Raw genomic sequence first — 27,451 nt, 5'->3', positions numbered from 1 at the left:
AAATATGAGTGTCTGAGCAAAGGGTCTGAATACTTATGACCATGTGATATTTCAGTTTTTCTCTTTTAATAAATATGCAAACATTTCTACATGTTTTTTTTCAGTCAAGATGGGGTACAGAGTGTACATAATGAGAACAAAATGAACTCTTTTTAATTTACCAAATGGCTGCAATGAAACAAAGAGTGAAAAATTTAAAGGGGTCTGAATACTTTCCGTACCCACTGTAAGCCAAAATCAACCATAGCACTGCCATGCTGACAGCATCATTGATGATTTCACGATCTCAATCACTAGGCACCACAAAATCCCACACCAATGGAGCCAGGATGGAAAATCTGGTTCTGCTTTTGGTTGCAATGCTCAGGACTCCTGCCAATAGAAATGTGATAAAGCATGAGGCATTTTATTGACCGCACCTGTGTCACACTCGCAGGTGGTGCACGTGGTTCGTGGACCTACTGTGCCTAGAAAGGGGCGTAGCTAAGCAGCTACCTGGTGTTCGCTGGAGCTCCTGATGGGGGAGAAGGACTGGGCTGCAGGTAGCCGCCAGGTACCACTGCTAGGCAGGCCTTGGTACTGCAGCTGCCGATCCCAGGGGTCGGGTTCGCTGAAACGGGGAGACGTAACTGTGGTCACTGACAATCAGAAAACGGAGACTGACGGACTGTATGGACAACTTTGATATTGAAGATAGCTTCTTGTTCACACACATAGTTAACAGGAAACAGTTCTGGAGCTGGCAACACAAGGACCAGGGACAACAGCTTCACCGCCTAGAATACCAGTAACAGGAACACGGACAAACTATGCTACAATAAAAGGAACACAGGATACCCAAATAACTTTAACAGACTAGGGACAGGGGACCTGGCAACATACACCAGCACCACTAAGACTAAAGTACAGGGGTTGCTCAGGCACCTCCCTATTGGAGAGGGTGTCTATTATACAAGATGCCTCCCCTATTGGCTGGGAGACACCTTGCAGGTGATAACTTTAACTAAACGCCTCCCAGCTCTTAGCTGGGGGCATTTTACCATGTGACCGTGCTGCCTCTTTAAGTGCAGGGGAGCGAGCATGCGTGCACTAGGAGCGCCACCTAATCAAAGTGCGGCGTGCACAGAGGAGGAGGAAGTTCACAAGGGCGCTGCTGCAGCCGGGGCAGTGAGTAAGCTGTGTCCCTGCATGGTGGGAGGAGGGGAACCATGCGGAGGCGCCGGTAGATGTTACAACCTGGCCTTGAAACAAATGTTTTGCTCCAATCATCTAAAGAGTAGATACCAAATCAAGGAGAGAATGTGGAGGAGCGAAGAATATCATCTACTAATACAAAACACTGTAGTTGTCTGTCCAAAACTGTAATCAAAGAGAAGGGTTGAGATTGATGCAGAGCAATTCAGGAACATGTTCATGGTGCATTAAGTGACTTTGCTTAATTAGAACAGTCATTTTCTACTGAAAGACATCCTATTATGATTTCACCTTATAGCTACATAGTACTGACTACCTTGTACCCACAAAAGTGGAACGCACTTTAAAGTGGTTTCCCATTTTAGGAAAGTGGCCTCCAAATACTCCTATAGAGCAGATACTGACCCTCCAGCACCAGCTGGATACTGAACCATCACTGCAGCTCGGCTCTCTGTGTCTTGGCAGCAACGGTCATGTCACATTCACAGCGCACAGCACCGCTAAAGTCAAACACTGGGCTTAGTTGCTTCTGCTTTCTACCTTGGATGTAATTATAAGCTCAGTGATTGACTGCAGTGGTGATGCGCGCTGTCGACATGACCTCTCTGCTGCAGCCAGAACACCAAAATGGAAGCCAGTGCTTGACCTGGGGAGTGTGTGTACCTGATCTACTTTTTTACTGTAGGTATATAAGAGTATTACTGCTCTACTTTCCTTAAAGTGGAAAAAGAGTATGTATTTTAGCATACTCTTAAAAAAAATTAGATTCAGACAAATTTAAAAAAAATTGCAAATGTAATGCAAAATACATTGTAGAAAATGGGAGTAGTACTGTCAAACTGTAAATAATAATAGATTCAATTGATACGGAAGTGCAGGACCTGCAGAGTCTGGTGGACTGTGAATTGATATTCTGTTGTAACCTTGGCCAGATCTGTGCCTTGCCACAATTCTGTCTCTGAGCTCCTTGGCCAGTTCCTTTGACCTCACGATTCTCATTTGGTCTGACATGCACTGTGAGCTGTGAGATCTTATATAGACAGGTGTGTGCCTTTCCAAATCAAGTCCTATCAGTTTAATGAAACACAGCTGGACTCCAATGGAGGAGTAGAACCATCTCAGGCAGGTTTCACACGTCAGTGGCTCTGGTATGTGTGGTGACAGTTTCCTCACGTACCGGAGACACTGACACACGTAGACACATTAAAATAAATGTGTCTCTGCAGATGTCATCGTGTTTTCACAGACCGTGTGTCCGTGTGCAAAACACGGAGACATGTCAGTGTTCGTGGAAGCGCACGGATCACACGGACCCATTAAAGTCAATGGGTGCATGTAAACACGTACCACACACTGATGCCGTCCGTGTGTTGTCCATGTGCTTTTTTTAAAGTCATAGGGTTAAAATTAAAACAAATTGTTTCAATACACGGACGATAAACACGGACAGACGGATAGCACACGGATGGCCTATGTGCACACACGGACAACTCTGGGACCATTTCTTCCGGTACCGGAAATATCTGGACGTGTGAGATTGGCCTCAAAGAGGATCACGAGGAAATGGACACCATGTGACTTAAATATGAGTGTCTGAGCAAAGGGTCTGAATACTTATGACCATGTGATATTTCAGTTTTTCGTTTATATTAAATTTGTAAAAATTACTACATTTCTGTTTTTTTTTCAGTCACGATGGGGTGCAGAGTGTACATTAATGAGAAAAAAATTAACTTTATTGAATTTACCAAATGGCTGCAATGAAGCAAAGGGAAAATTTAAAGGGGTCTGAATACTTTCTGTACCCACTGTATGTATGTATGTATGTGTGTATACACAGCTACACGTTCTTCCTTCATCCCTGTTCCAGAATGACGGCCTGTGTCCCCCTCAGTGTGAGCGCGGCCGCCCTCAGTGCCGGACCCCCCAGCCGGCTCTGCAGTGAGGAGATGGCGGGTCTCTGGGCAGCTCCCGTGGTCTCCTCCATTCTCGTCGCCTCACCGCTGAGCTGCCCACATGGGAGTTGCTATAGGGGGGCTCTCACAGAAACAACCCCGCTCTACACGCGACCCTTCATCACTCCTCTGTTTCCAGGTTTCCATGGGAACTGCAGCTCTTAGACGTGGATACCGGATGTCCCTCCTGTCGTCACTTCCGGGATCAGGGGACGGCCATCTTTACGTTAATCTGCCGGGAGGAGGAGGAAGATCCGCAAACGCCTGACATCTGCAGCCCGCAGCCCAGGACCGGTCACCGCGTCCTTCACACAGGTCAGACTCTCCGCCATCCGCGGACGTAGTGCGGGCGGGCAGCCGGTGACTGACGGGTGTGAGGTCAGATCTGCCGGGGAGAGGGTAGTGACAGCTCAGTCAGGGGCGGGGAGGGCTCCGCTGCCGGTCACCATTCATTCCCGGGGATCCGTCCGTGACACTGTGACAGCTGGCAGGCACCGGACATGCTGGGAGTTGTAGTGCAGAATGGTCACAGACCAGCTGTGTGCTGGGAGACTCTTGGCGGCCATCTGTATACCCTCTGTCATGTGTTACCCTCACAGATGGGAATAGATGTTATGCAGCATCTGTCACAGTGCCAACACATCGGCGGACCCTGTCATGTGTCAGTGGGGGGCTGTCACATCGGCGGACCCTGTCATGTGTCAGTGGGGGGCTGTCACAGTGCCAACACACCGGCGGACCCCGTCATGTGTCAGTGGGGGGCTGTCACAGTGCCAACACATCGGCGGACCCTGTCATGTGTCAGTGGGGGGCTGTCACAGTGCCAACACATCAGCGGACCCTGTCATGTGTCAGTAGGGGGCTGTCACAGTGCCCAACACATCGGCGGACCCCGTCATGTGTCAGTGGGGGGCTGTCACAGTGCCAACACATCAGCGGACCCTGTCATGTGTCAGTAGGGGGCTGTCACAGTGCCAACACATCGGCGGACCCTGTCATGTGTCAGTGGGGGGCTGTCACAGTGCCAACACATCGGCGGACCCTGTCATGTGTCAGTAGGGGGCTGTCACAGTGCCAACACATCGGCGGACCCTGTCATGTGTCAGTGGGGGGCTGTCACAGTGCCAACACATCGGCGGACCCTGTCATGTGTCAATAGGGGGCTGTCACAGTGCCAACACATCGGCGGACCCCGTCATGTGTCAGTGGGGGGGCTGTCAGTGCCAACACATCGGCGGACCCTGTCATGTGTCAGTGGGGGGCTGTCACAGTGCCAACACATCGGCGGACCCCGTCATGTGTCAGTGGGGGGCTGTCACAGTGCCAACACATCAGCGGACCCTGTCATGTGTCAGTAGGGGGCTGTCACAGTGCCAACACATCGGCGGACCCTGTCATGTGTCAGTAGGGGGCTGTCACAGTGCCCAACACATCAGCGGACCCTGTCATGTGTCAGTAGGGGGCTGTCACAGTGCCAACACATCGGCGGACCCTGTCATGTGTCAGTGGGGGGCTGTCACAGTGCCAACACATCGGCGGACCCTGTCATGTGTCAGTGGGGGGCTGTCACAGTGCCAACACATCGGCGGACCCTGTCATGTGTCAGTGGGGGGCTGTCACAGTGCCCAACACATCGGCGGACCCCGTCATGTGTCAGTGGGGGGCTGTCACAGTGCCAACACATCGGCGGACCCTGTCATGTGTCAGTGGGGGGCTGTCACAGTGCCCAACACATCGGCGGACCCTGTCATGTGTCAGTGGGGGGCTGTCACAGTGCCAACACACCGGCAGACCCCGTCATGTGTCAGTGGGGGGCTGTCACAGTGCCAACACAATGATACCATTGATTGTAGTAGCATATTGGACTCCCCGCTGCTGCTCTATTCATTCTCTATGGGGCAGTCAGAAAAGTCCAGCAGCCCCATAGGGAGTGGATGGAACAGCGGTAGGGTGGGCACACTTGTGCCCTGCTCTGCCAGTGTTGGTCCCAGTGGTCGGACTAGGAGCAGTTCTTCCCGTCTCCGCTGTGAAATACGCTGATGAGAATAACCCTGTAAGAGGCTGATGTATGCTGCCCGAGCAGCGACTATCAGGCCATGGCTGTACGATCTCAGCCATATGTGTTTAACTCTGAGCAGTTTAATATTTGTCAGGGACCGAGCCGCACGGGAGATGAGTCGGACAGGCCCCTGTCACTGCAGCAGGGTGGGAAGGATGAAGCCACCGGGGACCCCCTGTCCCACTAGTCTTCCTTGTAGTTGGGTCCCGGCAGCTATTAAACCCAAGTGTTTCTCTTTTCAGCATCAGACATAGCTGGCGGTGATCGTACAGCCAGTGACTGACACGTGCGGCTGGTGGATCAGGCAACACAAATCAGCTGCCGGGTTCCCTTTAAAATCTCTTTTTCCCCAAGTCATCGTTGCCTTTGCGCCTGTTTTTTGTCTAATTTTTTGCTTTTTTTGTTTGCCCCAATTCCTTATTGTACTTGCACCTGTTTTTAAGTCTATTTTTATATGTTCTCCTGTTTCTTTTTTTTTTTCTGCATTGTGAGCGGAATCTAGCAATTCCAGATGTTTATACCTAATTCAACAATTGCGGCTTGTTAAAAAGTCACAAAATTTGGCACAATTTCACTCCTGTCCCCCAGCTTTTCTTTTTCCAGTACGTCAGCATTTCGACTCAATTTTTACCACTTCTGGCGCCAGCATTCGACTTTGCCACCAACACTTGCAAAAACACCTGAAGACATGAAAAAAGTCAATTTCTGACTTTGCACCAACTTCATGAATCTCGGGCACTGGGGCTGATTTCTATGGCCGCTACGATAAGAATGTTTTACGCTTAAAAATCCTCTCTTATGGTTACATGACCTGGCTGTTTATATATTGATGGCTATCACGTATTAATAAATGTACCAAGTTTCCATTTAATGTGCCGTGCCACCGAGAATGGTGTCCTGTGTGACGAGACTCTACAATGCTGCAACTGGGAGGAAAACCTGTAGGACAGGTCTGGCCACTCGTCAACATTTTGGTGTAATGGCCTCTTAAGCGTATACCAGGGTGAGTGATATGCTCAATCCCTACAGCACTGAATATCTGGGATCTCATTGTCTGTGTGCCCCGGAGTATGGCAGCAGGTAGGGCATGTACTGCGCCCCCTGATGGCCATCATCCAGTGCAGCAGGCAAGGAAGATGCATGTCCCTATTGCCTGTGATACGTGGAGGCTATGGATTGTTACAGGTGGTATCGCTGTTCGGGGGGCACATGACTGGCACTACTGTGGTTTTCATTGCTTTAGCCACCTTACCTATATATAAAGGGGATTGTTTGCCATCTGTATAGTGTTATCACTACGCGGTATTCCGCCATATAGCATGCCCTGTTAGTAGTGGGGCACACACGTCTAATCTATGCCAGGTTACACAGTAGAACGAGACTCCCCCCAACATGACGTAGCGGTGTCACATGTGCGGGGTGTATGTAGGACCAGCTCTACCCCTTCACTCCGCTATGTAGGGAGCTGAGAAGTCCTTACTTTATTACTGCTACCTGTTAATTGGAATTTCATTATGGTTCCAGAAGGATAAAGATTAGTGTCATCTATTTGGCGGCTCGGTAATCGCATTGTCCGTGTCCCCAGTGGGCTCACAATCTAATTTCCGTCAGTCGGACATACATGTAATTAGACTACTATCATAGGAAGCCAATTATCCCATGTTTCTGTCCTGCCGGGATTTCCAGTCCCAGATTTGGTGTTGCCTCCGTCCTCCCCTCTGACCTGCTCCTTGTTTCCTTTCCTGTCAGAGGGGGCGGCTCAGCCTCGTTCCTTCCTGCTGATAACACTGTGGAAATAGTCCTTCCTCACTCTCCGACCTGCTGTGTCTTCTCCTTACAGCTAAGAGCGAAATCCCTGTGCAAATATGACGGACTCCAAGTATTTCACCACCACCAAGAAAGGTAAGCCGTGGAGATGTGGGGGGCCTCTTGCTACCCGCGGCCTTGTAAGACACCGGTGCTAGAGCTATTCTTACATCTCGCACCTACAGGTGAGATCTTTGAGCTAAAAGCAGAGCTGAACAGCGATAAGAAGGAGAAGAAGAAGGAAGCTGTGAAGAAAGTCATAGCCTCCATGACCGTGGGGAAGGATGTTAGGTGAGCGGGGGGGCAGGTTGTCACATTGCGCTGCTCCTGGTGATGGTTGGGGGGCAGGTTGTCACATTGCACTGCTCCTGGCGATGGTTGGGGTGCAGGTTGTTACATTGCGCTGTTACTGGCGATGGTTGGTCGCATGTTGTCACATTGCGCTGTTACTGGCGATGGTTGGGGGGCAGGTTGTCACATTGCGCCGCTCCTGGTGATGGCTGGGGGGCAGGTTGTCACATTGCGCTGTTACTGGCGATGGTTGGGGGGCAGGTTGTCACATTGCGCTGTTACTGGCGATTGTTGGGGGCAGGTTGTAACATTGCGCTGTTATTGGCGATGGTTGGGGGGCAAGTTGTCACATTGCGCCGCTCCTGGTGATGGTTGGGGGGCAGGTTGTCACATTGCGCTGTTACTGGCGATGGTTGGGGGGCAGGTTGTCACATTGCACTACTCCTGGCGATGGTTGGGAGGCAGGTTGTCACATTGCGCTGTTACTGGCGATGGTTGGGGGGCAGGTTGTCACATTGCGCTGTTACTGGCGATGGTTGGGGGGCAGGTTGTCACATTGCGCTGTTAACTGGCGATGGTTGGGGGGCAGGTTGTCACATTGCGCTGTTACTGGCGATGGTTGGGGGCAGGTTGTCGCATTGCGCTGTTACTGGCGATGGTTGGGGGGCAGGCTGTCACATTGCGCTGCTCCTGGCGATGGTTGGGGGGCAGGCTGTCACATTGCGCTGCTCCTGGCGATGGTTGGGGGGCAGGCTGTCACATTGCGCTGCTCCTGGCGATGGTTGGGGGGCAGGCTGTCACATTGCGCTGCTCCTGGCGATGGTTGGGGGGCAGGCTGTCACATTGCGCTGCTCCTGGCGTTGTCACATTGCACTGCTCCTGGCGATGGTTGGGGGGCAGGTTGTCACATTGCACTGCTCCTGGCGATGGTTGGGGGGCAGGTTGTCACATTGTACTGCTCCTGGCGTTGTCACATTGCACTGCTCCTGGCGATGGTTGGGGGGCAGGTTGTCACATTGCGCTGTTACTGGCAATGGTTGGGGCAGGTTGTCACCTTGCGCTGTTACTGGCGATGGTTGGGGGCAGGTTGTTACATTGTGCTGTTACTGGCGATGGTTGGAGGGCAGGTTGTCACCTTGCATTGTTAGTGGCGATGGTTGGGGGGCAGGTTGTGACATTGCGCCGCTCCTGGCGATGGTTGGGGGGCAGGTTGTCACATTGCGCCGCTGCTGGCGATGGTTGGGGGGCAGGTTATCACATTGTGCCGTTCCTGGTGATGGTTGGGGGGCAGGTTGTCACATTGCGCTGTTACTGGCGATGGTTGGGGGGCAGGTTGTCACATTGCGCTGTTACTGGCGATGGTTGGGGGGCAGGTTGTCACATTGCACTGCTCCTGGCGATGGTTGGGGGGCAGGTTGTCACATTGCGCTGTTACTGGCGATGCTTGGGGGGCAGGTTGTCACATTGCACTGCTCCTGGCGATGGTTGGGGGACAGGTTGTCACCTTGCATTGTTACTGGCGATGGTTGGGGAGCAGGTTGTCATATTGCGCTGGTTCTGGCGATGGTTGGGGGCAGGTTGTCACATTGCGCTGTTACTGGCGATGGTTGGCGGTGTTAGTGATTCTAGGGAAGTTGGCCGGCTGTCACTTACTGACTAGCTGACCTGGCTTTTATTAACGCAGGGAAGTTATCAGTCATCATATTGTGCCAGTTCAGCTCTTTTGGAAAATCCTCGTGATCTGCAAACCTCATATTTTGCTCCTTCAGGTGTTTTTCTTTCTTTTTGTTTCCTCTTTTGTTTTTGTAGCGTTTGTAGGGTTATTAACCCCTTCCCACAGTACAACGTAAAATAATATCCTGGGAGGTTATCCGCTTGTGAGGAGGGGGCTCAAGAGCTTAGCTCCCTCTAAACACGGCTTATGCCGGTAATAATGCCTATCCAGCACTTGTCTCAGTCCCTGACACCAGCATTTAAATGGAACGCACGTATCAAATCCCAACCCCCCCCCCCCCTCTGCAACGCGATCGGTTACCATGGTCAGCCAGGGACCTGCTGTGTAGGCCCTCGTCGCTGCCATCTTGGTGCTCCTATGAAGCTAATCCACAGGCTGAGCCCAGAGGAGACCCGAAATTTTCACTGTATACTGTTGTATTGCACTATGTAATATCGCTTGTTTAAGTCTATTAAGAAAAAGCTTTAAAAAATATCTCTTCTCTTTTCTACCCTTGTTAAAAATAAAGCATATTTACTATCACTTCGTCCGTAAACGGCTATCAAAATATGGAATTAATTAACCCCTTTTGTTAAGCACCCTAAAGAGAAAAAAACAAAATGCTAAAATTGTCATCTTGATCACCATGTCCCTAACGCTCTCCGTTTTGTGACAGTGCCCTGTTTCCGGATGTGGTGAACTGCATGCAGACTGATAACCTGGAGCTGAAGAAGCTGGTGTACTTATACCTGATGAACTACGCCAAAAGCCAGCCAGACATGGCCATCATGGCTGTAAACACCTTTGTTAAAGTGAGTGATGAAATGAAGATGCAGCTCCTGTCATAATTCACATTACCGCCATTCATCGCTTTGTTTGATGGGACGGATACATTATGATTGATACAATATGATAAATAATATAAAGGTATTGCTTCCATTGGAGCAGGATGTAATGCCCGCTGAAGACTTTGGGCCTCTACCCCCGGCCTACTAGCCCATCCAAGCCCACAACCATATTTGTTCCCACTTAAGCTAGACCTGTCACTGTACTGTGATGAATGAAAATTCCCCAATGTCTTATTGTTTGTTAAAGGGATTGTCCAGTTAGAAGGTTTTGATAACTTATCGTCAAAATAGGTCTTCCTTAAGGTACCGTCACACTCAGTGACGCTGCAGCGATATAGACAACGAGCCGATCGCTGCAGCGTCGCTGTTTAGGTCGCTGGGGAGCTGTCACACAAACAGCTCTCTCCAGCGACCAACGATCAGGGGAACGACTTCGGCATCGTTGAAACTGTCTTCAACGATGCCGAAGTCCCCCTGCAGCACCCGTGTAACCAGGGTAAACATCGGGTTACTAAGTGCAGGGCCGTGCTTAGTAACCCGATATTTACCCTGGTTACCATTGTAAAAGTAAAAAAAAAAACAGTACATACTCGCCTTCTGATGTCTGTCACGTCCCCCGGCGTCCACAGGTTACGCGCTGCTGCTCAGAGCTTCCTGCACTCACTGAATGTGTCAGCGCCGGCAGTAAAGCAGAGCACAGCGGTGATGTCACCGCTGTGCTCTGCTTTCTGGCCACGCTGACACATTCAGTGCAGGAAGCTCTGAGCAGCAGCGCGTAACCTGTGGACGCCGGGGGACGTGACAGACATCAGAAGGTGAGTATGTACTGTTTTTTGTTTTCTTTTTACTTTTACAATGGTAACCAGGGTAAATATCGGGTTACTAAGCGCGGCCCTGTGCTTAGTAACCCGATATTTACCCTGGTTACCATTGTAAAACATTGCTGGCATCGTTGCTTTTGCTGTCAAACACAACGATACACGCCGATCTGACGACCAAATAAAGTTCTGGACTTCTAGCTCCGACCAGCGATATCACAGCAGGATCCAGATCGCTGCTGCGTGTCAAAGACAACGAGATCGCTATCCAGGACGCTGCAACGTCACGGATCGCTGTCGTTCTCGCTGCAAAGTCGCTCAGTGTGAAGGTACCTTTAGAAGATCGACGAGGGTCCAACACCTACATCGCCAACCAGCTGTTATATAGTGTAAGCACATATAACTAAGCTGCCCTACGCGGCTCCATTCATTCAGTATGTAATGGCTGCGGCTTGGTGCAGCTCCTAATTAGTGATGAGCGAACATGCTCCGATAAGGTGTTATCTGAGCATGCTCACATGCTAACTGAATGTCTTCGGCGTGCCCAAATACTATGTTTGAGTCCCCGAGGCTGCATGTCTTGTGGCTGTTAGACAGCGCAACACACGAATGGACTGCATAACAAACAGGCAATCACTGTATGTGTTGCGGCTGTTGAACAGTCACGAGACATGCAGCCATGGAGACTCAAACTTCCTTTCTCGATCACGCTGAAGACATTCGGTTAGCACCCGACCATGCTCATATAACACCTCATCCGAGCACATACCCTCATCACTACTCCTTATCAAATGAGCTGTTCTGCAGTACCCAGCAGCGAGCACTACACATGGAATGGATCTGCGCACTGCAGCTTCATTCAATGTGTTTACCTTGGCTGTGGCCTAAGCTTATGACAGCTGAAAAGTGGGGGCTGTTAGTTCATCAACATCTTCTAACCGGACAACCCCTTTAAAAAAAAAAATAACTCGCCATATTTCAGTATCCTGATTTGTTCTTTAGCCTAACATAGTTTTTTTACACCATGGTTGATCACTGCATTTCATATATATGTTTTCAGTGATATATTGAAAGCTCTCTTTTGGGTGGTTAGTGCTGTGAGACCCCCAAGGTGGGGCTAGGTGAATATATTGATACACTAACACTACATGCACATATACACAGATTTACTGAAGAAAAAACTTTCAGAGGACTTCTTTAAAATAATATCTAAAAATGTATTCTCCCGTGAATTGTCCGGAATTGGTGACATTCTGATCACATGTAAGTGCATGGCCTCAGAGGTGAGTAGCATGGCCGATACATGACTGCTGGGGCCAGTGATTGGCTGTAGACGTCGTCCACAAAAGCTAGTGGGAGCGGCAGGGGAACTAGCTGGTGGGTTATTACATATGTTATTATTTTGAAGCATCGCCTGCATATTGCCAACTTTTATCAAATCCTGGTAACCCCTTTAAGATCAGGAAATGCATGATGGGAGCACTACCAAGTAGTTTTATATGTGGAATTGTATGCCGTTTCCCAGCTGCCATGTAACATGCCAGCTTGCCTTGGCAAATGCTGTCCTCTGCTACATGTCGGCTATCTTTTTGCTGCATATAAAGCTAATCAATAGAAAACGTTCCCTGCAGACTTTATATCTTGGCACCATATTGCACCCACCCTGACATACTGATAACGCGGGTCGTCTTTCAGCAGATGGATGTCTCCGATATCACGGAGGTTATATTACACTTGTGGGAAGGCAGCCACAACCTGATCATTTACTCCAAGCACTTCATATAGCTTATTACTATGTGCTGCTGCCACCTTCATTCATTTATTATATGAAATAATAAACCCTAGCCAGGCGCTCTTTAATCAATCATTTTATGCCAGCTATTAAATGTAGTTTTGTATCTTCTATTCATGTCTTACGTACTTATTTTTTGACTTGTCCTCTTTTGTTCAGGACTGTGAAGACCCAAACCCCCTGATCCGTGCACTGGCAGTGCGCACCATGGGCTGTATCCGCGTGGACAAAATCACCGAGTATCTCTGCGAGCCATTGCGCAAATGCCTGAAGGATGAGGACCCATATGTGCGCAAGACGGCAGCCGTGTGTGTCGCCAAGCTGCATGACATTAACGCTCAGCTAGTGGAAGATCAGGGCTTTCTTGATACGTTGAAAGATCTCATTTCCGACTCTAATCCAATGGTAAGGAAACTGCCCTTATGGCAATTTGTTGGTGAAGATGAGGGGCATCATTAAAGGTCCTGCAAGTGGACCAGCCAGCTGTCAGACCCTGCCTAAAGCAGTTACCACCATGTGTCTGCTGTAATAGTCAAAGTTACTATTCGTCACTGAAAATGGCTAAAAACACAAATCATGGCTACTGTTTGGACCTTGTTGGCTGACGAGTATTATACCTGATTGTACATCCTACCTTCTCCTTCTAGGTTGTGGCTAACGCAGTAGCAGCTCTATCGGAGATTGCTGAGTCCCACCCGAATAGTAACCTCCTGGACTTGAACCCACAGTCAATCAATAAGTTGCTTACTGCTCTTAATGAGTGTACAGAATGGGGTCAGATCTTCATCCTGGACTGTTTGGCCAACTATATTCCCAAAGATGACCGGGAAGCTCAAAGGTAAGTTGAAAGTACATCTTGGCATAAAATGACTGTTCAAACCCAGCACTTCAGTTCACCTTTAGGCAGGGCTGCGGAGTCGATAAGCCAAACCTCTGACTTCTCAATTTCCATGACTCTGACTCCACCAAAATGGGCTCTGACTCCATGACTCCACCTCCAAAGCTCTGCCTTTAAGCCTACATGATTTGGACATATCGCCGCAGAGATAGATGGAAAACTATCAGGTGGGTAGATGTACTGACCTGATCAGCCATACCGATGGTTCACCCAACTCCTGTGCTTGGTGGTTTGTACAGTCATTTTGTCCTGGCAAAATCCTTTAATATAGAAACTGTTCATGCATTTTTTTTTTGTTTTATACTATATTTGATGCCCTTGTCCTCTCCACAGTGTATGTGAGCGTGTTACACCACGTCTTTCACATGCCAATTCAGCTGTGGTCCTTTCTGCGGTCAAGGTCCTCATGAAACTTATGGAACTGCTATCAAAAGATTTGGACTACTATGGGACACTGTTAAAGAAGCTGGCACCCCCTCTTGTCACTTTGCTCTCTGCTGAGCCTGAATTGCAGTATGTGGCACTGCGCAATATCAATTTAATCGTGCAGAAGCGGTAAGATTTTCATGTCCAAACTGACCAGCCTGACCAATGCTGTGTTCCCCGGTCACTGTCACTTATTCTTCGTGCCTTTTCTTCCAGGCCAGAGATCTTGAAGCATGAGATGAAAGTTTTCTTTGTGAAATACAATGACCCAATCTATGTTAAACTTGAAAAGCTTGACATCATGATCAGACTGGCATCACCTGCCAATATTGCCCAGGTTGGTGGCGGTATTATTTAGGGGTGTACAAATTTTATCGGGGGGCTGAAACCTTTCCAGTTAGGATATCTGTACTTCAATATCATTTCTTTAAAAAACAATTAGGTTCTGGCTGAACTGAAGGAATATGCCACAGAGGTGGACGTAGATTTTGTACGGAAGGCTGTTAGAGCAATTGGACGCTGCGCTATTAAAGTGGAGGTATGAAATGATTTCTTGAAATGTACACTTTGGCCAGCTTAAAGGGATATTCCAGGCATATGTATTTATTACCTATCTCCTTAGCTACGAAGCACTATATTATTAAGGAAAAAACGATGATCGGGAGTTCATTAATAGTAAAGAGTATATCACAAATAATTTTATTAGGTAATAAAATACAGGGAGGGGAATCAGGAAACATACGTGCATGTGAAACAAGTGTGCAGGAAAAGCATAAGGTAGGAGCAAAATATAAAAATTTATAGCAATCAACTCAAGAAGTCTGGGTAATATTCATGTATATTATACACTGCTATAGCTGGACCCTGTAGTTACCGCCAAGTGGTTTGGTATCAAGGTCCATATATACACACATATGTACAGTTGAGTGCAGCCATTGATCTATTTGCTATGTAAGACTTTTTTGGTTATCCACCAGTTCAAACTATATTGCTGTTCGGTCAGTTTTCTTATATTTACTATGTATTATTTTTCTGGCTTGAACGCCTCGCCCTTCACCGTGCTGTGATTTTAATTACATCCAAACACAGTTGGTTCTGACCTTCCTATAAATGCAGGCTTTACCATGTTATTAGCCATAGGTAAGTGTTCACACTAGGCAGACAGGATAGTTACCCATCCGATCTGAGATTACCTTGACGTTTGGTGGAGGGGCTCACATTTTTTGGCCAAATCTTGTGCTAAGCATCTCCTGAGTTTCTTCATAGATTTCACAAGCCATTATGCTATTCACATTTCATGTATCGCACATTTCCTTGCTTTAGTACAGTTGAGTGCAGCCATTGATCTATTTGCTATGTAAGACTTTTTTGGTTATGCACCAGTTCAGACTAGATTGCTGTTCAGTCAGTTTACTTATATTTACAAGGTCCATATATAAACACAGCTCACTATTGTCAAAAAAGAGTATGAAACTGTATTTTGCCTTGGATAGATACCAATATATACAGGGGCTGCAGAGTACCTGCGCGTCCGCCTGGACGCGCATTTCGGAAAGATGACTATTTTGACTTTTACCAGTCATCAAAAGAGGGGACCCCAGTTACATGTTCTCCCCATGGGTAGGAGAAGGCCAAATAGAGCGGTCAAAGTCTTTGGCTTGGAAGGAAATAGGTGATAAATGCTTCTGGCTAGAAAACCCCTTTAAAGTATCGTGAAGTCAATAATGGATTCTAAATTGTGATTTCCTTTAGCAATCTGCAGAGCGCTGTGTGAGCACACTCCTGGATCTCATTCAGACCAAGGTGAATTATGTGGTCCAAGAAGCCATTGTGGTGATAAAGGACATTTTCAGAAAGTACCCAAACAAGTAGGTGTCATTGTGCGTTGTAACCTATAGTCAGATGGTCAGGTGATGTGCGTGTTCATTATCATATATAGGATCTATAGTGTTATTGGTGATGAGTAATGACTTGGACACAACTGTGGTTAGGATTGTCAGAAGATCGGTCCTTTTAGGTGTACCTGATCATTTCCTAGCATGTCACAACATGGCAGCAAAAACCAATGCAAAGTTTGATAGTCACTAATCTTTTATCAGATATGAGAGTGTCATCTCCACACTATGTGAGAACCTGGACTCTCTTGATGAACCAGAGGCACGGGCGGCCATGATTTGGATAGTAGGAGAGTATGCTGAGCGCATTGACAATGCGGATGAGCTGCTGGAAAGTTTCTTAGAGGGATTCCATGATGAGAGCACACAGGTAGGTCTGTTTGCACTGTGTCAGTCCAGCTTGCCTGGACTGGAGTCGAACTGACTTCCTACAGATTCTGTGAAACACCGCTAATGGTTCTATATTGCTCTTTATTATTTCTTTTTATCTTAGGTGCAACTACAACTTCTTACTGCCATTGTGAAGCTGTTTCTGAAGAAGCCAACAGAGACACAGGAGCTGGTACAGCAAGTACTAAGCTTGGCAACGCAGGTGAATGCCAATGGTTACAATGCACTGACCAGTGTTGTATAAGACCTATAGGCTACCTTTTCATATTGGTTTTTAATAATAATAATAATAATAATAATTATTATTATTATTATTATTATTATTATTATTATTATTATTATTATTATTATCATTATTATTATTATATGCATGTGGGGATATGGAGAATTGGGAACTTTGTTGTAGACCACAACTATTTACTACTGCATGTTACTCATAGGACTCGGATAACCCAGATCTCCGAGATCGTGGCTACATATACTGGCGACTGCTCTCTACTGATCCTGTTGCTGCCAAAGAAGTGGTCCTGGCAGAAAAACCTTTGATCTCAGAAGAAACTGACCTCATTGAGCCCACTTTGCTGGAGGAACTTATCTGTTACATTGGCACGCTGGCATCTGTTTACCACAAGCCTCCAAATGCTTTTGTAGAAGGAAGTCGAGGAGTTGTTCCCAAGAGATTACCACCTCGAGCTGGCTCGTGAGTATTAAATTAATGGCAGGTTATTTTTATGGGTTTTCGTGTATCATTGAGAGATTGGTTTCCAAAAGTGTGTCTCATTTTATTTTAACCCCTTTTCTGATCAGCCTTACATGTGTGGCACAAGTCGGGAGCAGGTGTATGGTGTGCTGAGTCCACCCCATTCCCAGGAAATGGATGGCTGTTAGAGATAAGCAGATTAATTTGCAGGACTCTGGTCCAGGTCAGTGGTACCTGGCAGCTAGACAGGAGGCCTCTGAAACTCTTACCTTCCTGTGTCCCCTACGCATTTTGAGGTGTCAGAGCTGTCGCAACATCACGTTTGACATCACACACAGATGATGTAATGCCAGCCATGGCTAACCAAAAGCTGTGCAGTGCACAGCCAAAGGTAAAAGATTGGTGGGCCTCCAGTCTAACCACCAGGTAACCCACTGACGTTGGACACTGGACGGGAGTCCTGCAAGTCCATTTGCTCATCTCTAATGGCTGTTATTTAGCCAAAATCTAACAGCAGCGAGTGTAACTTGGGCTCTGTCCATTGCTGTTAACTGTTTAACTGCCACTGCCATTATAGTGTGTGGAGGGGCGCTGTTCCACGCTCTCAATGGACCAACCCCAGCACGATCGTGGAGTGTCAATGGGTTCCTAAGGCAGTAGGAATCTGCTGAAAACCCCCAAGCCTCCCATTACAGTGCTCCATTGAAACCCAACTTTTGCTGGTCATCATAGGAGACTGTGATTTTTACTATATACTTGAATAAAGTTCTATTACAGTACATAGTATAAATGATCAGAGGATCACAATCTAACAATTATGAAACTATTTAACCCAATTGGCAAACACTCGAGAAATAAAAAAAAATTAACAGAATTACGGAGTTCTTGGTCGCCACAATCAAAATGTATCTCTCAAAATGGTGGTAATAAAAAAAACCCTAAGATAAGTAAAAAAAAAAAAAAAAACCTGGACCGGCTTGACACGCCGTAATCATACTAACCTTGAAGAAGAATTATGTTATATAAATAATATAAGCCAAAAAACATTGTCAGAAATTCCTTTCGTTTTTTTGCCATCTCGTTGGAGTTTTCCTTGTTTTTTAGTACAATGAATGGTGCTGTTCAAAACTACAACTCGTCCCACCAAAAATGAGCCCTTTTTCTGACTATGTGGACAGAAAAAGAAAAAAGTGATGGCTCTTGAAAGAAGGGAAGAAAAAAACGAAAATGCAAAAATAAAAGTTGGCTGCTTGGGGAAGTGGTTTATAGCCATGAGGTGTCAGAATATCCCATTCTGGTCAGCATTGTATCTGACTGATTTATGTGGTAGCTCATACTAGTGTGCCAATTGATCTACTTAGTCTTAGACAATGGCCCTATGCACATGTATGGAAATCTGAACTGCTTTTCATTTGCCAAAATAAAAGCATCTTTTCTTTGTCACTACATAAAAACCAGACATGAGATCCCATGTGAAGGAGGTAGGGTTAAATTACAGACAGACCTTTGCTAATTAACCTGCCTTTTGTCCACAGCAGTGAGAGTGCAGAGAGTCCAGATGCAGCTACCACAGTGCAAGCCCAAGCAGAAACGCACCCGTCAGTCATCCCATCTCAGGGCGATCTGTTGGGTGACCTCCTAAACCTTGATCTAGCACCACCCGTCAGTGGACCTCCCCTGACTACTAGTTCTGTGCCGTTGGGTGGAGTGGATCTCCTGAGTGGAGGATTGGACACGTTGGTATGTAATAATAGTCAGCCCCTCTATTTACCTTCTAAAATACAGGAATGGGCATATGTCAGCACAGAACGACTGTTCAAACTAAGTCCCACCGCTCGGTGCTTCACGGCGGAGCCAATCATTTATATACACTTTCCACCTACTTGTTTTTCCTGAATGTCCACCTGCCCCTTATTTGATTGACAGCATTGGCTTCATAGGGCCAGAGAAGGGTTGAGATAGATAGAAACCAAGCAGGTGGGCGAGTGTATATAAATGATTGGCCGTGCCGTGAAGCAGCGGTGCTTGGTTTGAACAGTCATTCTGCGCTGACAGTCCCTTTAAGAAGTGACTATTCACTTCTATGTCAATAATATATACCCAGGGCATAGCATAGAATGTGCTCAATGTTTGCCATATTGTCTCCATGCCCTCATCTTTACCTTCGCTTCAGGCCCTCCACTGTTAAAGGGTTTGCCAAGCGCTGCTCATTCCCGCATCGTGATGTGTGTGGCGCTGATAAAGTTGCATTTGTAGCGCGTGAATTTTTGATATGAAGAGAAGATATATTTTAATAAATGTAGGATAAAACTGAGGCACAAAAAGCGCAAGGCGTAATCCGATGATAAAGAACAATAAGGTGCAGAGAATCGCTCGTCTGGTAAAGTTGTGCATCGTACAAGTATCAAGCCGAAATTAGTCAGCTGCTGCCGTCCCACCGGCTAAAAGGCATTGAAACGCTAGAGGAGAAACAATAGGTGGGCCGTCTGTGCTGCTGATGGAGATCCGGGAAAATGGTCCAGGATACAAAGTAGACGTGATGCGGTTTTATTATCAATGCGTTCCACACTTCATCACGATATAATGCCATACGTAACCATTCTACTTCTATCTCCTGGACCATTCTTTCAGATCTCCATCAGCAGCTCAGACGACCCACCTATGGTTTCTATTCAGATATTTTAATGAATAGGACAGTTGCATGGTACCTGCGTCATCAGCACCACACGCCTCCCGATGCGGAAGTGTGCTACACCGGACAACCCCTTTATATGGAAGTGTATCCATGGACTAAATCACAAAGTATTGGAGCTCAGGGACTCCATTGTGACACAAAACATCGTCTTCTGAAGTTTTGCCCAAATATTGCCTGAAGTCCCTTTAAACCTCTTTCATTTGCTTTGGAAATAATTCCTCATTCCTCCATAGTGTATCGGGCTGATTCTTTCTATCATTTTTCTTTTCTCTTTCTGTTATTGTTCTTTCCTTGGCTGCTCCTGCCTGCTGTTCGGCTTTTCTGTGTGTCTCCCTGCCTGTTTCTGGTTGCCTGTGCTCTGCCTCCCTTCTCATCTGCTCCAACTTCAAAGATTGTGGAAGACTCAGAAGGGGTATGCTAGGTAGAAGTGTGCGTCTGTGCGGCATGGGTTGTTGGGGTAGTTTTGAACCCCTTCGAATTCCAATCATGGGACACGTTCACACCGGGGACTAGTCATCATCATCACATCTTGGGGGCTCTAGAGTAGTTCTGTAAACACCATTTACATTTGTAAGAAACTATTTTGTTTTAAATATTCTTTTTACTTTACAGCTGGGTGCTGACACCGGTCCAAATCTGTCTGTAAGTGAAATTCCTTATTCCCATTGATAGTCACTTCTTTTAACAAACATTTATCCTTAGATTATGACTAGACTTTGGGCAGTTCGATTTTCAGGTCTTGGGCCATCAGCCCCATCAGTAATCTATGGCTACTGGACATATGCCCTGAGAACTGCGTCTTACATGATGGCCTCTTTTTTTTGATTAGTTAACCTGGTGCTATGTCATAAAAAGCAGAACCAGAGATTTCCGCAGGTAGGAGGTAGTTCTCTGGGCTCTAGTCCAGCGGCCACATATATTACTGACGTAGCCGATGGACTGGGTCTTGTAAATCAATTTGCACCAATTATGTCTCCTATTTCCCTGATTGAATCCAAGGTTGACATCTTATAATTTGTCTTCTAATCAGAAATATAACCCAATGTATGGAGTCCTATGATTAACACGTTGCTTGTGCTTGATCATAGTAATTGTGAAATACCATATTGCTTATATAGTGTTCCCCTGTATAGTATATGTCTATCCTGCCTCTCTTGTAGTTGCCTACTGGGTTCATGGCTCCTCCGGTGGCTGCTGCCCCCCTTGGACCTCCACTCTCTGGAGGACTCGGTGACATCTTTGATTTGGGCAGTGGAACAGGTGCTCTTGTTGGATCATATGTGGCTCCAAAGTCAGTAAGTGATATTTGTTATACATACAACTGTCTCTTAGGCCTCCTTCACACGTCCGTGAAAAAACGCTACCAGTGTCATCAGTGTTTTTCCAGAATGGATAAAGAAAGACTGAAATTCTCCTATACTTTGCAATGTTAAACACGTGGCTGTGGGGCCAGTCGGTGTCTGTTTTGGTGGTGTCAGAGTCATAGTTGTAGTTGGTATAAAATGGAGTGACTCCGACTCCTAAAATATATAATAAATTGGGTACAGTAGTTCAATGCAGGACGTGCTGTAATGTTTTCATAAGAATTTAGTTATGAAATGTCCTATAAATGTCTGTTCTGTTCCTGATCTAAGGATCTCTGCCCTTAGTTGAGAATCAGCTGTGATCCCCTGCTGTCCTGTCTGTATACTCTTTTCCTTCCCCCCACCAAGGAGCTGTGGTGTGATCAGACCATGTTCCTGCACGGTCAGACACGGCCATTACACAGTACACAGCAGGGGCAGATTTATAAGATTATGTCTGCACAGGGATATTTATAAATTTAAACACATCCAATTGTGGAGTTTATTTTTCTTCCAAGATCTATTGATTGAAATAAACTTTGTTCATGGAAAACCACTTTAAAGGGGAAGCCATCAACAGAAAATGACCTCTTACTTGAATCAGGTTTCTTTGTTACATGTTTTTTGTTTTTTTTTAATTTGGCAATATAATTTTTTTTTTTGTTTTTCGTACCTCGATCTTTATAAAACAAAATATACATTAATCTTGCAATTTTCACTCTAGACACTGTAGTTTTTTAGACTCGTACTTTGTCCTTTCAGGAAGAGTTTACAAGCGTATTTAAGAGTAGGATTACAGTGATGGGTAATACATAGGATCCACCGATCACAATAGATGATGTCACAGCTGACCTTCCTCCCCGTCCCTTCGCAATGACCATACACTGAAAAGATAAGGGTCACGGTATGACCATTGCTACTGATGTGCATATTTTGTTTCCTGAAACAGGAAGTTAGAATATAAAAAAGCCCCAATGGCCAGAAAATTACAAGATCTTTATTTTGAATAAAGATTGTGGTATGTAGAGAAAAAAAATTCCAACATTTTTTTTGAAATATACATTTGGCGCAAAAACCTGATTTAATCAATAGGTAATTTTCTGATGATGCCTTCCTTTTCAAAACACATACACGCTGTGCTTACCTAAGCATACTGCAAAATCCTTGAAGAAGCACTTCCATCAAAATTTGTATCCTCTTAATATATTGCAGTCATATTATATAGCACTGTGTACTTACAATTGCTCATTATGCCTTTTACCCAGCTAATTGTTCTGTTTTCCCATTAAGGTCTATGACAAACTGACTAGCCGATTCCTTCACGGCTCTATGTAGAAACAGGAGGTCAATTTCCCTGCATGACTCACCAGTCACTGCAAAAGTCCCTGGCAGGAAGGAGCAGTTTGGTGAGGAGTTGAAAAGGGAATGATTTATACAGGGAGAAGACGCATCCTGTTTCTAAATAGAGTAGAGAAAAGAGAAAAATTTACTGGGTAGAAAGGCAAAATGAGCAATTGCAAGTACACAGTGCTATAGAATCTGATGATCGCAATATATTAAGAGGATAAAAACTTTAATCGGGGTGCTTCTTTAAGGGTATGTGCACACTATTTCTTTTTTCAAGTTCGCCTACTTTGGAACCCACCTGAAAAAGCGCTCAAGAATTAAAAGAAATACAATGTAAATAGCTTGCTCACATGTTCAGTCTTTTTAGCTTCTTTTAACTGCAAATATGCAGAGCGGTTACAAGAAGTGACCATTCCCATTCTTCAAGTGGCTTCTGCTTGGAAGGCAAACATTTTGAAAATCAAAATTATGCCAAAAAAGAAGTTTTAGGACAAAAGCTGGCAGCATGTCCTGAAGTGGCACCCTGGCGCCTAAAAGAAATCATGTGCACTTTAGTTTTCCATCCCTTTAAGATGACCTGCTTCCCTCCCATGCAGTCGGGGTAGCTCTTGATCCCTCTTCTGCTTCCTTATGACAGGTATGGTTACATGCCATGAAAGGCAAGGGCCTGGAAATCAGTGGCACTTTTGCTAGAAGATCTGGTGCAGTGTTCATGGACTTGCAGTTCACCAATCGAGCCCTTCAGGTCATGAGTGACTTTGCCATACAGTTCAATCGCAACAGGTATAGAGCTTGCCAGAGTAAAGCATTTGTGACAAATCTGTTTTTATTAGTTTTGACTAAACCGTTCCCTTTAAATTTACTTGACAGCTTTGGCCTGGCCCCTGCGGCTCCACTCCAGATTCTCACTCCCTTGGCCCCCAACCAATCTACAGAAGTCTCTCTCCCTTTAAATACAGTTGGGTCTGTGATGAAAATGGAGCCTCTCAATAACTTGCAGGTATGTCGCCTGCTTTGATTGTTGCTCATAGTGTTGCATGTTAATCTGTGTATGTAGGATTCTACCTGTCTAGAAATAAGATCATGATATCAGCACAACATCCGATATTTATGAAGTTTAGCGTAATGGTTTTTGTGGTTTGATGCAGTACTCTTTGTTTTCCTGCAGGTGGCAGTAAAAAACAACATTGATGTGTTTTACTTTAGTGTTGTGTATCCAGTGCACATTCTATTTGTGGAAGATGGAAAGATGGGTGAGTGTTCAGGGTCCACCAGTAATTTCCCCAAAATTAATGTTTGATTTCTAAGCCCAGCTGCAATATTTCTGTGTCAGGTGGTTCTTGTTTTTATTCTTTTCTGCTGTGCGAGTTTATGTGACCGTTTTGTCGCCCCGTAAATAAATCATACTAATCACACTGACTTACAATCTGTGCCCAGTCTGTTATATCTAGAGACACTACCTATGAATACATAATTTTGTAGGAAAAACAGACACCTATGTAGCAAACCATATTATCCTGAAACTGAAGCCGAGTGACAGTGACCACGTGGATCGTTGCTGTGCAGTGTTCTCCAGTAGGGGTTGTCCACTCTTAGAGACCATTTTTCTTCATGTATTTAGTACTATGACTTGTTTTTGCAATTGAATATGATTACAAATGTTGTCCCATTTGCTTTCTACATCACATTTTTTGCACTGCCTATTGCTGGCTGCAGAATGGGTTAACTGAGAATCTGTCAGTGAGCGCTTTCAGACAGTTTTATTTTTTCTGCCCTCCTCAGCTGATTTATGACCACAGACTACATTAAAGTTGAATAAGCCTGTAAAAGCCAACCGGTGCAATATTTGTAATGACTTTTAGCCTTAAATACATACATTTTAAGTGAAAAAAAAATTATGGTCCCCAAAGATGGACAACCTTTTTAAGACTTCCTTGTGTGTTATCATGGAGAGGACAAAAAACTCAGATTCTGTTTACTTTTCTGAACAGAGCGACAGATGTTTTTGGCCACATGGAAGGACATCCCCAATGAGAATGAGGCCCAGTTCCAGATCAGAGACTGTCCTCCAAGTCCAGGTATGTTTTCCAGGGGAATGGCCACACAGACTACTATACAGATACTAGGCTGCATTGTGTTGTACCTATTAGCACTACTAAAAGTATGCCGCAATGTCTGTCTAGTAGCACATGGCTGCCGGAGAGCCTCTCAGGAACCAGCCGAAATCCAGATGTATGGGGAAAAGCCCCTTCCCCAGTGCCCCTGCCTCTGTCCTCCGCTACCATTTCTGTGCTGGTGGGAGGCTGTCCCTGGTTACGATCAGGCGTTGTGGAGGCCAATTAGATGGGGCTGGCGATGGGAGATTGCGTGTCGTACATTACTGTGTCTGCACCAGATATAATCACAGCATAGTCTTTCCCACTTTTTGTGCTTCTACATCTTGGTGCATGCGATTGTCCAGCGTGTCCTAATAATGGTGACTAATAAGAGGAGCATGGCTGTTTTTGGAGATCCGTTATCCCCTTTTACCTAAGTGATGACATTTTGTTGTCTGCTCATACTTTATTCATGGTAACGTTGCTCCTAGGTTCTAGTCTTCTTGCGTGTAAGCTAATGCTGAGCTGTTATTTTCCCAGATGTTGTCAGCACCAAGCTGCAGGCCAGCAATGTCTACACAGTGGCTCGGCGTACAGTGGACGGTCAGGACATGTTGTACCAGTCTATAAAGCTCACAAATGGCATCTGGGTGCTGGCAGAACTGCGGCTGCAGCCTGGAAGTCCCAGCTGTGCAGTAAGTACCTGCTAGACCTGTCCCGTGTCTGTCTGCTTCTGACATTGATTTAGAGGGTCCGATAAGTTGTCAGTGCCTTACATCTGCCTCCCTTCTATGTGAAATATATATGTTCTGTTTCCTGGCTCCTTATTTCAAGTTTTCGAAAATATTCCTACCCTGGGTGTGGATGGGAGCGCCCTTCCTATAAGGGCAGTAAGTACTTTCTATTAGTCAGCCCTTATTGTACATGGTTAGCATGGCGCTGAATGCGCCCATCACGCTGTAAGGCATAGACTAAACACCAATTAACCTGCCATATATTCCTTTTAGCGATCAGTGCAGCCAAAAATATGGCTAAGACCGTTCTGTGCTAAGCTTGGAAAGGATAGCTGCATTCACTTTACAATTGGAAGGGATCGGTTCTCATTCATTAAGATGGTTTCCCGTGAAAACTGTACAATTTTCTCTGACTTCATAAAGCACAAGTTGGAAAGAACTGTATAAATGTGAACACAGCCTTAAAGGGGTTTTCCTGCAAAGTTCATTTTAATCAATAGAGCTTTGAATAATAATTGCCACAATTGGATGTAATTAAACAAAATATTCCTGTGTTGAGATAATCTTATTAATCTGCCCCTGCTGTGTACTGTGTAATGGTCGGCCGTGTCTGACCGTGCAGGAACATAGTCTGATCATAGCACAGCTCCTGGGCAGGGGAGGAAGGGAAGTAGTATACAGACAGGACAGCAAGGGGCAGCAAAAGCTTTACCTAACAGAAAGAATCCGCTGTGCCCCTTGCTGTCCTGTCTATATACTCTTTTGCATCCTCCCCTGCCCAGGAGCTGTGGTATGATCAGACCATGTTCCTGCTCCATCAGACACGGCCATTACACCGTACATAGCAGGGGCACATTTATAAGTTTATCTCAGCACAGGAACATTTATTTAACACATCCAATTGTGGAAATTATTATTATTCCAAGATCTATTAATTAAAACATACTTTGTTCCTGGGTCACCCCCCATTTGAGCCGAATTCAGACATCCATTAAAGACCATCATTGTGCTATTTAAACATGTCAGTTGTCAAACAAGGAAATGCTTATGTCGCTTCATGGCATCTTTTACTATCATTATTGGCTACATATTCCCACGTGTAGACTGAGCTGTGCTGCCGACAATAATGAAACTGGGAATGAATAGATGTTTTCACAATCTGCTGATGATTGCTACATGTAAAAGTAAGCAAACAAGCAACCACCAACATGCTATGTCGTTATTTAGCAAAGGTCTTCTACATATGTAAATATAATGTAGTTGGTGAGATAATTTTTTTTTATTGCAGACCTCATACAAAACTACAATGTAAACCTAGTCTTATAGGGGTCGTCCAGTCCCAACAGATTGATGATTTTTTTTTTTCCCCCCCGGCTAGATCATCAATATCAGATCTGTGGGGATCCGTCAAGCGTCACCCACACTGATCTGCTGTTAAGCCTCTGCCGGAATTACAGAAAAACTTCAATTCTGATACTGATAACCTATCCTAGGGATAGTCCATTAATATGTTGTGGCCTACAACCTTTTTTCTTTGTAGAAACATTACTTATGTTATGATTCTAGTATTAAGCTTTAGTTACAACTTGCATTTCCAATTCTGCATCATTCAGAGGTGAAATCTTCCATCATGCTTGACTTGGTGAGGTGTTATTTGGATTCTGAGTACTGTACAGAGTTAATTGTCTAATTTTTCTCTTAACAGCTATCATTGAAGTGTCGTGCGCCTGAAGTATCACCATTCATCTCCCAAGCCTTTGAAATAGTGCTGAAGAACTGAGCCTTCCTCTATACCAGCTGTATGACGATCACCATCCTTCCTGTATGAAGGCTGGGCTTATGAGAAGAGAGGCCTTGTGCGCATGAGTCTGCTACTTTTCTAATCGGGATAAATGAACATGGACCAAATAATGAATAGTGTTGATTTTATTCTCTTACTCCCAAAGTTGCTCCTATTTCTGCCTTCATTTTAAACCCTTTGCTATCATGTGGATTGCACAGGGGTTAAACTGTTTACTTCTGCTGTGAGCATGTGGGTAGACCCTACCCCTTTTTACGGTAGATGCTGTATTGGTTCTGCTGGATCCAGTTAATTTAAACAATAAAGAATTTGGATATAAATGTATATAATAAAAACTTTGATATGTGTGAGCCTCACTATTTGTGATTTATTCTCCCGTGAGACATTCCTATGTATGTACTGGAGGCCTTGAATGGAAGTTATTAAAAAATTACCTATTGATTAACCTCTTAGTGACAGAGCCAATTTTGACATTAAAGGGAACCTGTCATGTCCTTGGTAGCATGTAAACTGTCCTCAGTGCGTTGTAATGTGCATCACTAACACGTTTATTTTATTAAAAACGGCCGCCTAGTCATGTGCAAAAAGCACTTTATATAGCTATATTGTACCTGCTTATTTAGTCATAGGGGTGTGTTTCATTGGGTTC

General features: G+C 45.5%; 1 protein-coding gene across 2 annotated transcripts; it reads left to right on the top strand.

Annotated features, from left to right (window-relative positions):
• Positions 1-3,323: 3,323 nt before the first annotated feature.
• Positions 3,324-27,158, top strand: AP1B1 (adaptor related protein complex 1 subunit beta 1). 2 transcript variants are annotated; one of them, XM_077296912.1, is made up of 22 exons: positions 3,324-3,464; positions 7,049-7,110; positions 7,200-7,305; positions 9,696-9,831; positions 12,637-12,882; positions 13,125-13,315; positions 13,709-13,930; positions 14,018-14,138; positions 14,244-14,339; positions 15,554-15,669; positions 15,901-16,066; positions 16,190-16,288; positions 16,527-16,786; positions 18,322-18,526; positions 20,094-20,123; positions 20,642-20,776; positions 22,809-22,954; positions 23,042-23,171; positions 23,340-23,424; positions 24,163-24,249; positions 24,808-24,962; positions 26,707-27,158. In XM_077296912.1, the coding sequence occupies exons 2-22, from the start codon at positions 7,074-7,076 to the stop codon at positions 26,779-26,781; spliced, it is 2,844 nt and encodes a 947-aa protein (XP_077153027.1). In that variant the 5' UTR covers positions 3,324-3,464; positions 7,049-7,073; the 3' UTR covers positions 26,782-27,158. The 2 variants fall into 2 exon arrangements, with proteins under 2 accessions (XP_077153027.1, XP_077153036.1); XM_077296921.1 differs by having other exon boundaries at positions 3,327-3,464; positions 6,958-7,110.
• The last annotated feature ends 293 nt before the right edge of the window (positions 27,159-27,451 follow it).

Source organism: Ranitomeya variabilis, chromosome 1 (assembly GCF_051348905.1).
Source record: "Ranitomeya variabilis isolate aRanVar5 chromosome 1, aRanVar5.hap1, whole genome shotgun sequence".
Classification (NCBI taxonomy): domain Eukaryota; kingdom Metazoa; phylum Chordata; class Amphibia; order Anura; family Dendrobatidae; genus Ranitomeya; species Ranitomeya variabilis.
The sequence above is the reverse complement of the archived record's forward strand: the minus strand, read 5'-3'. Positions and strand labels throughout refer to the sequence as shown.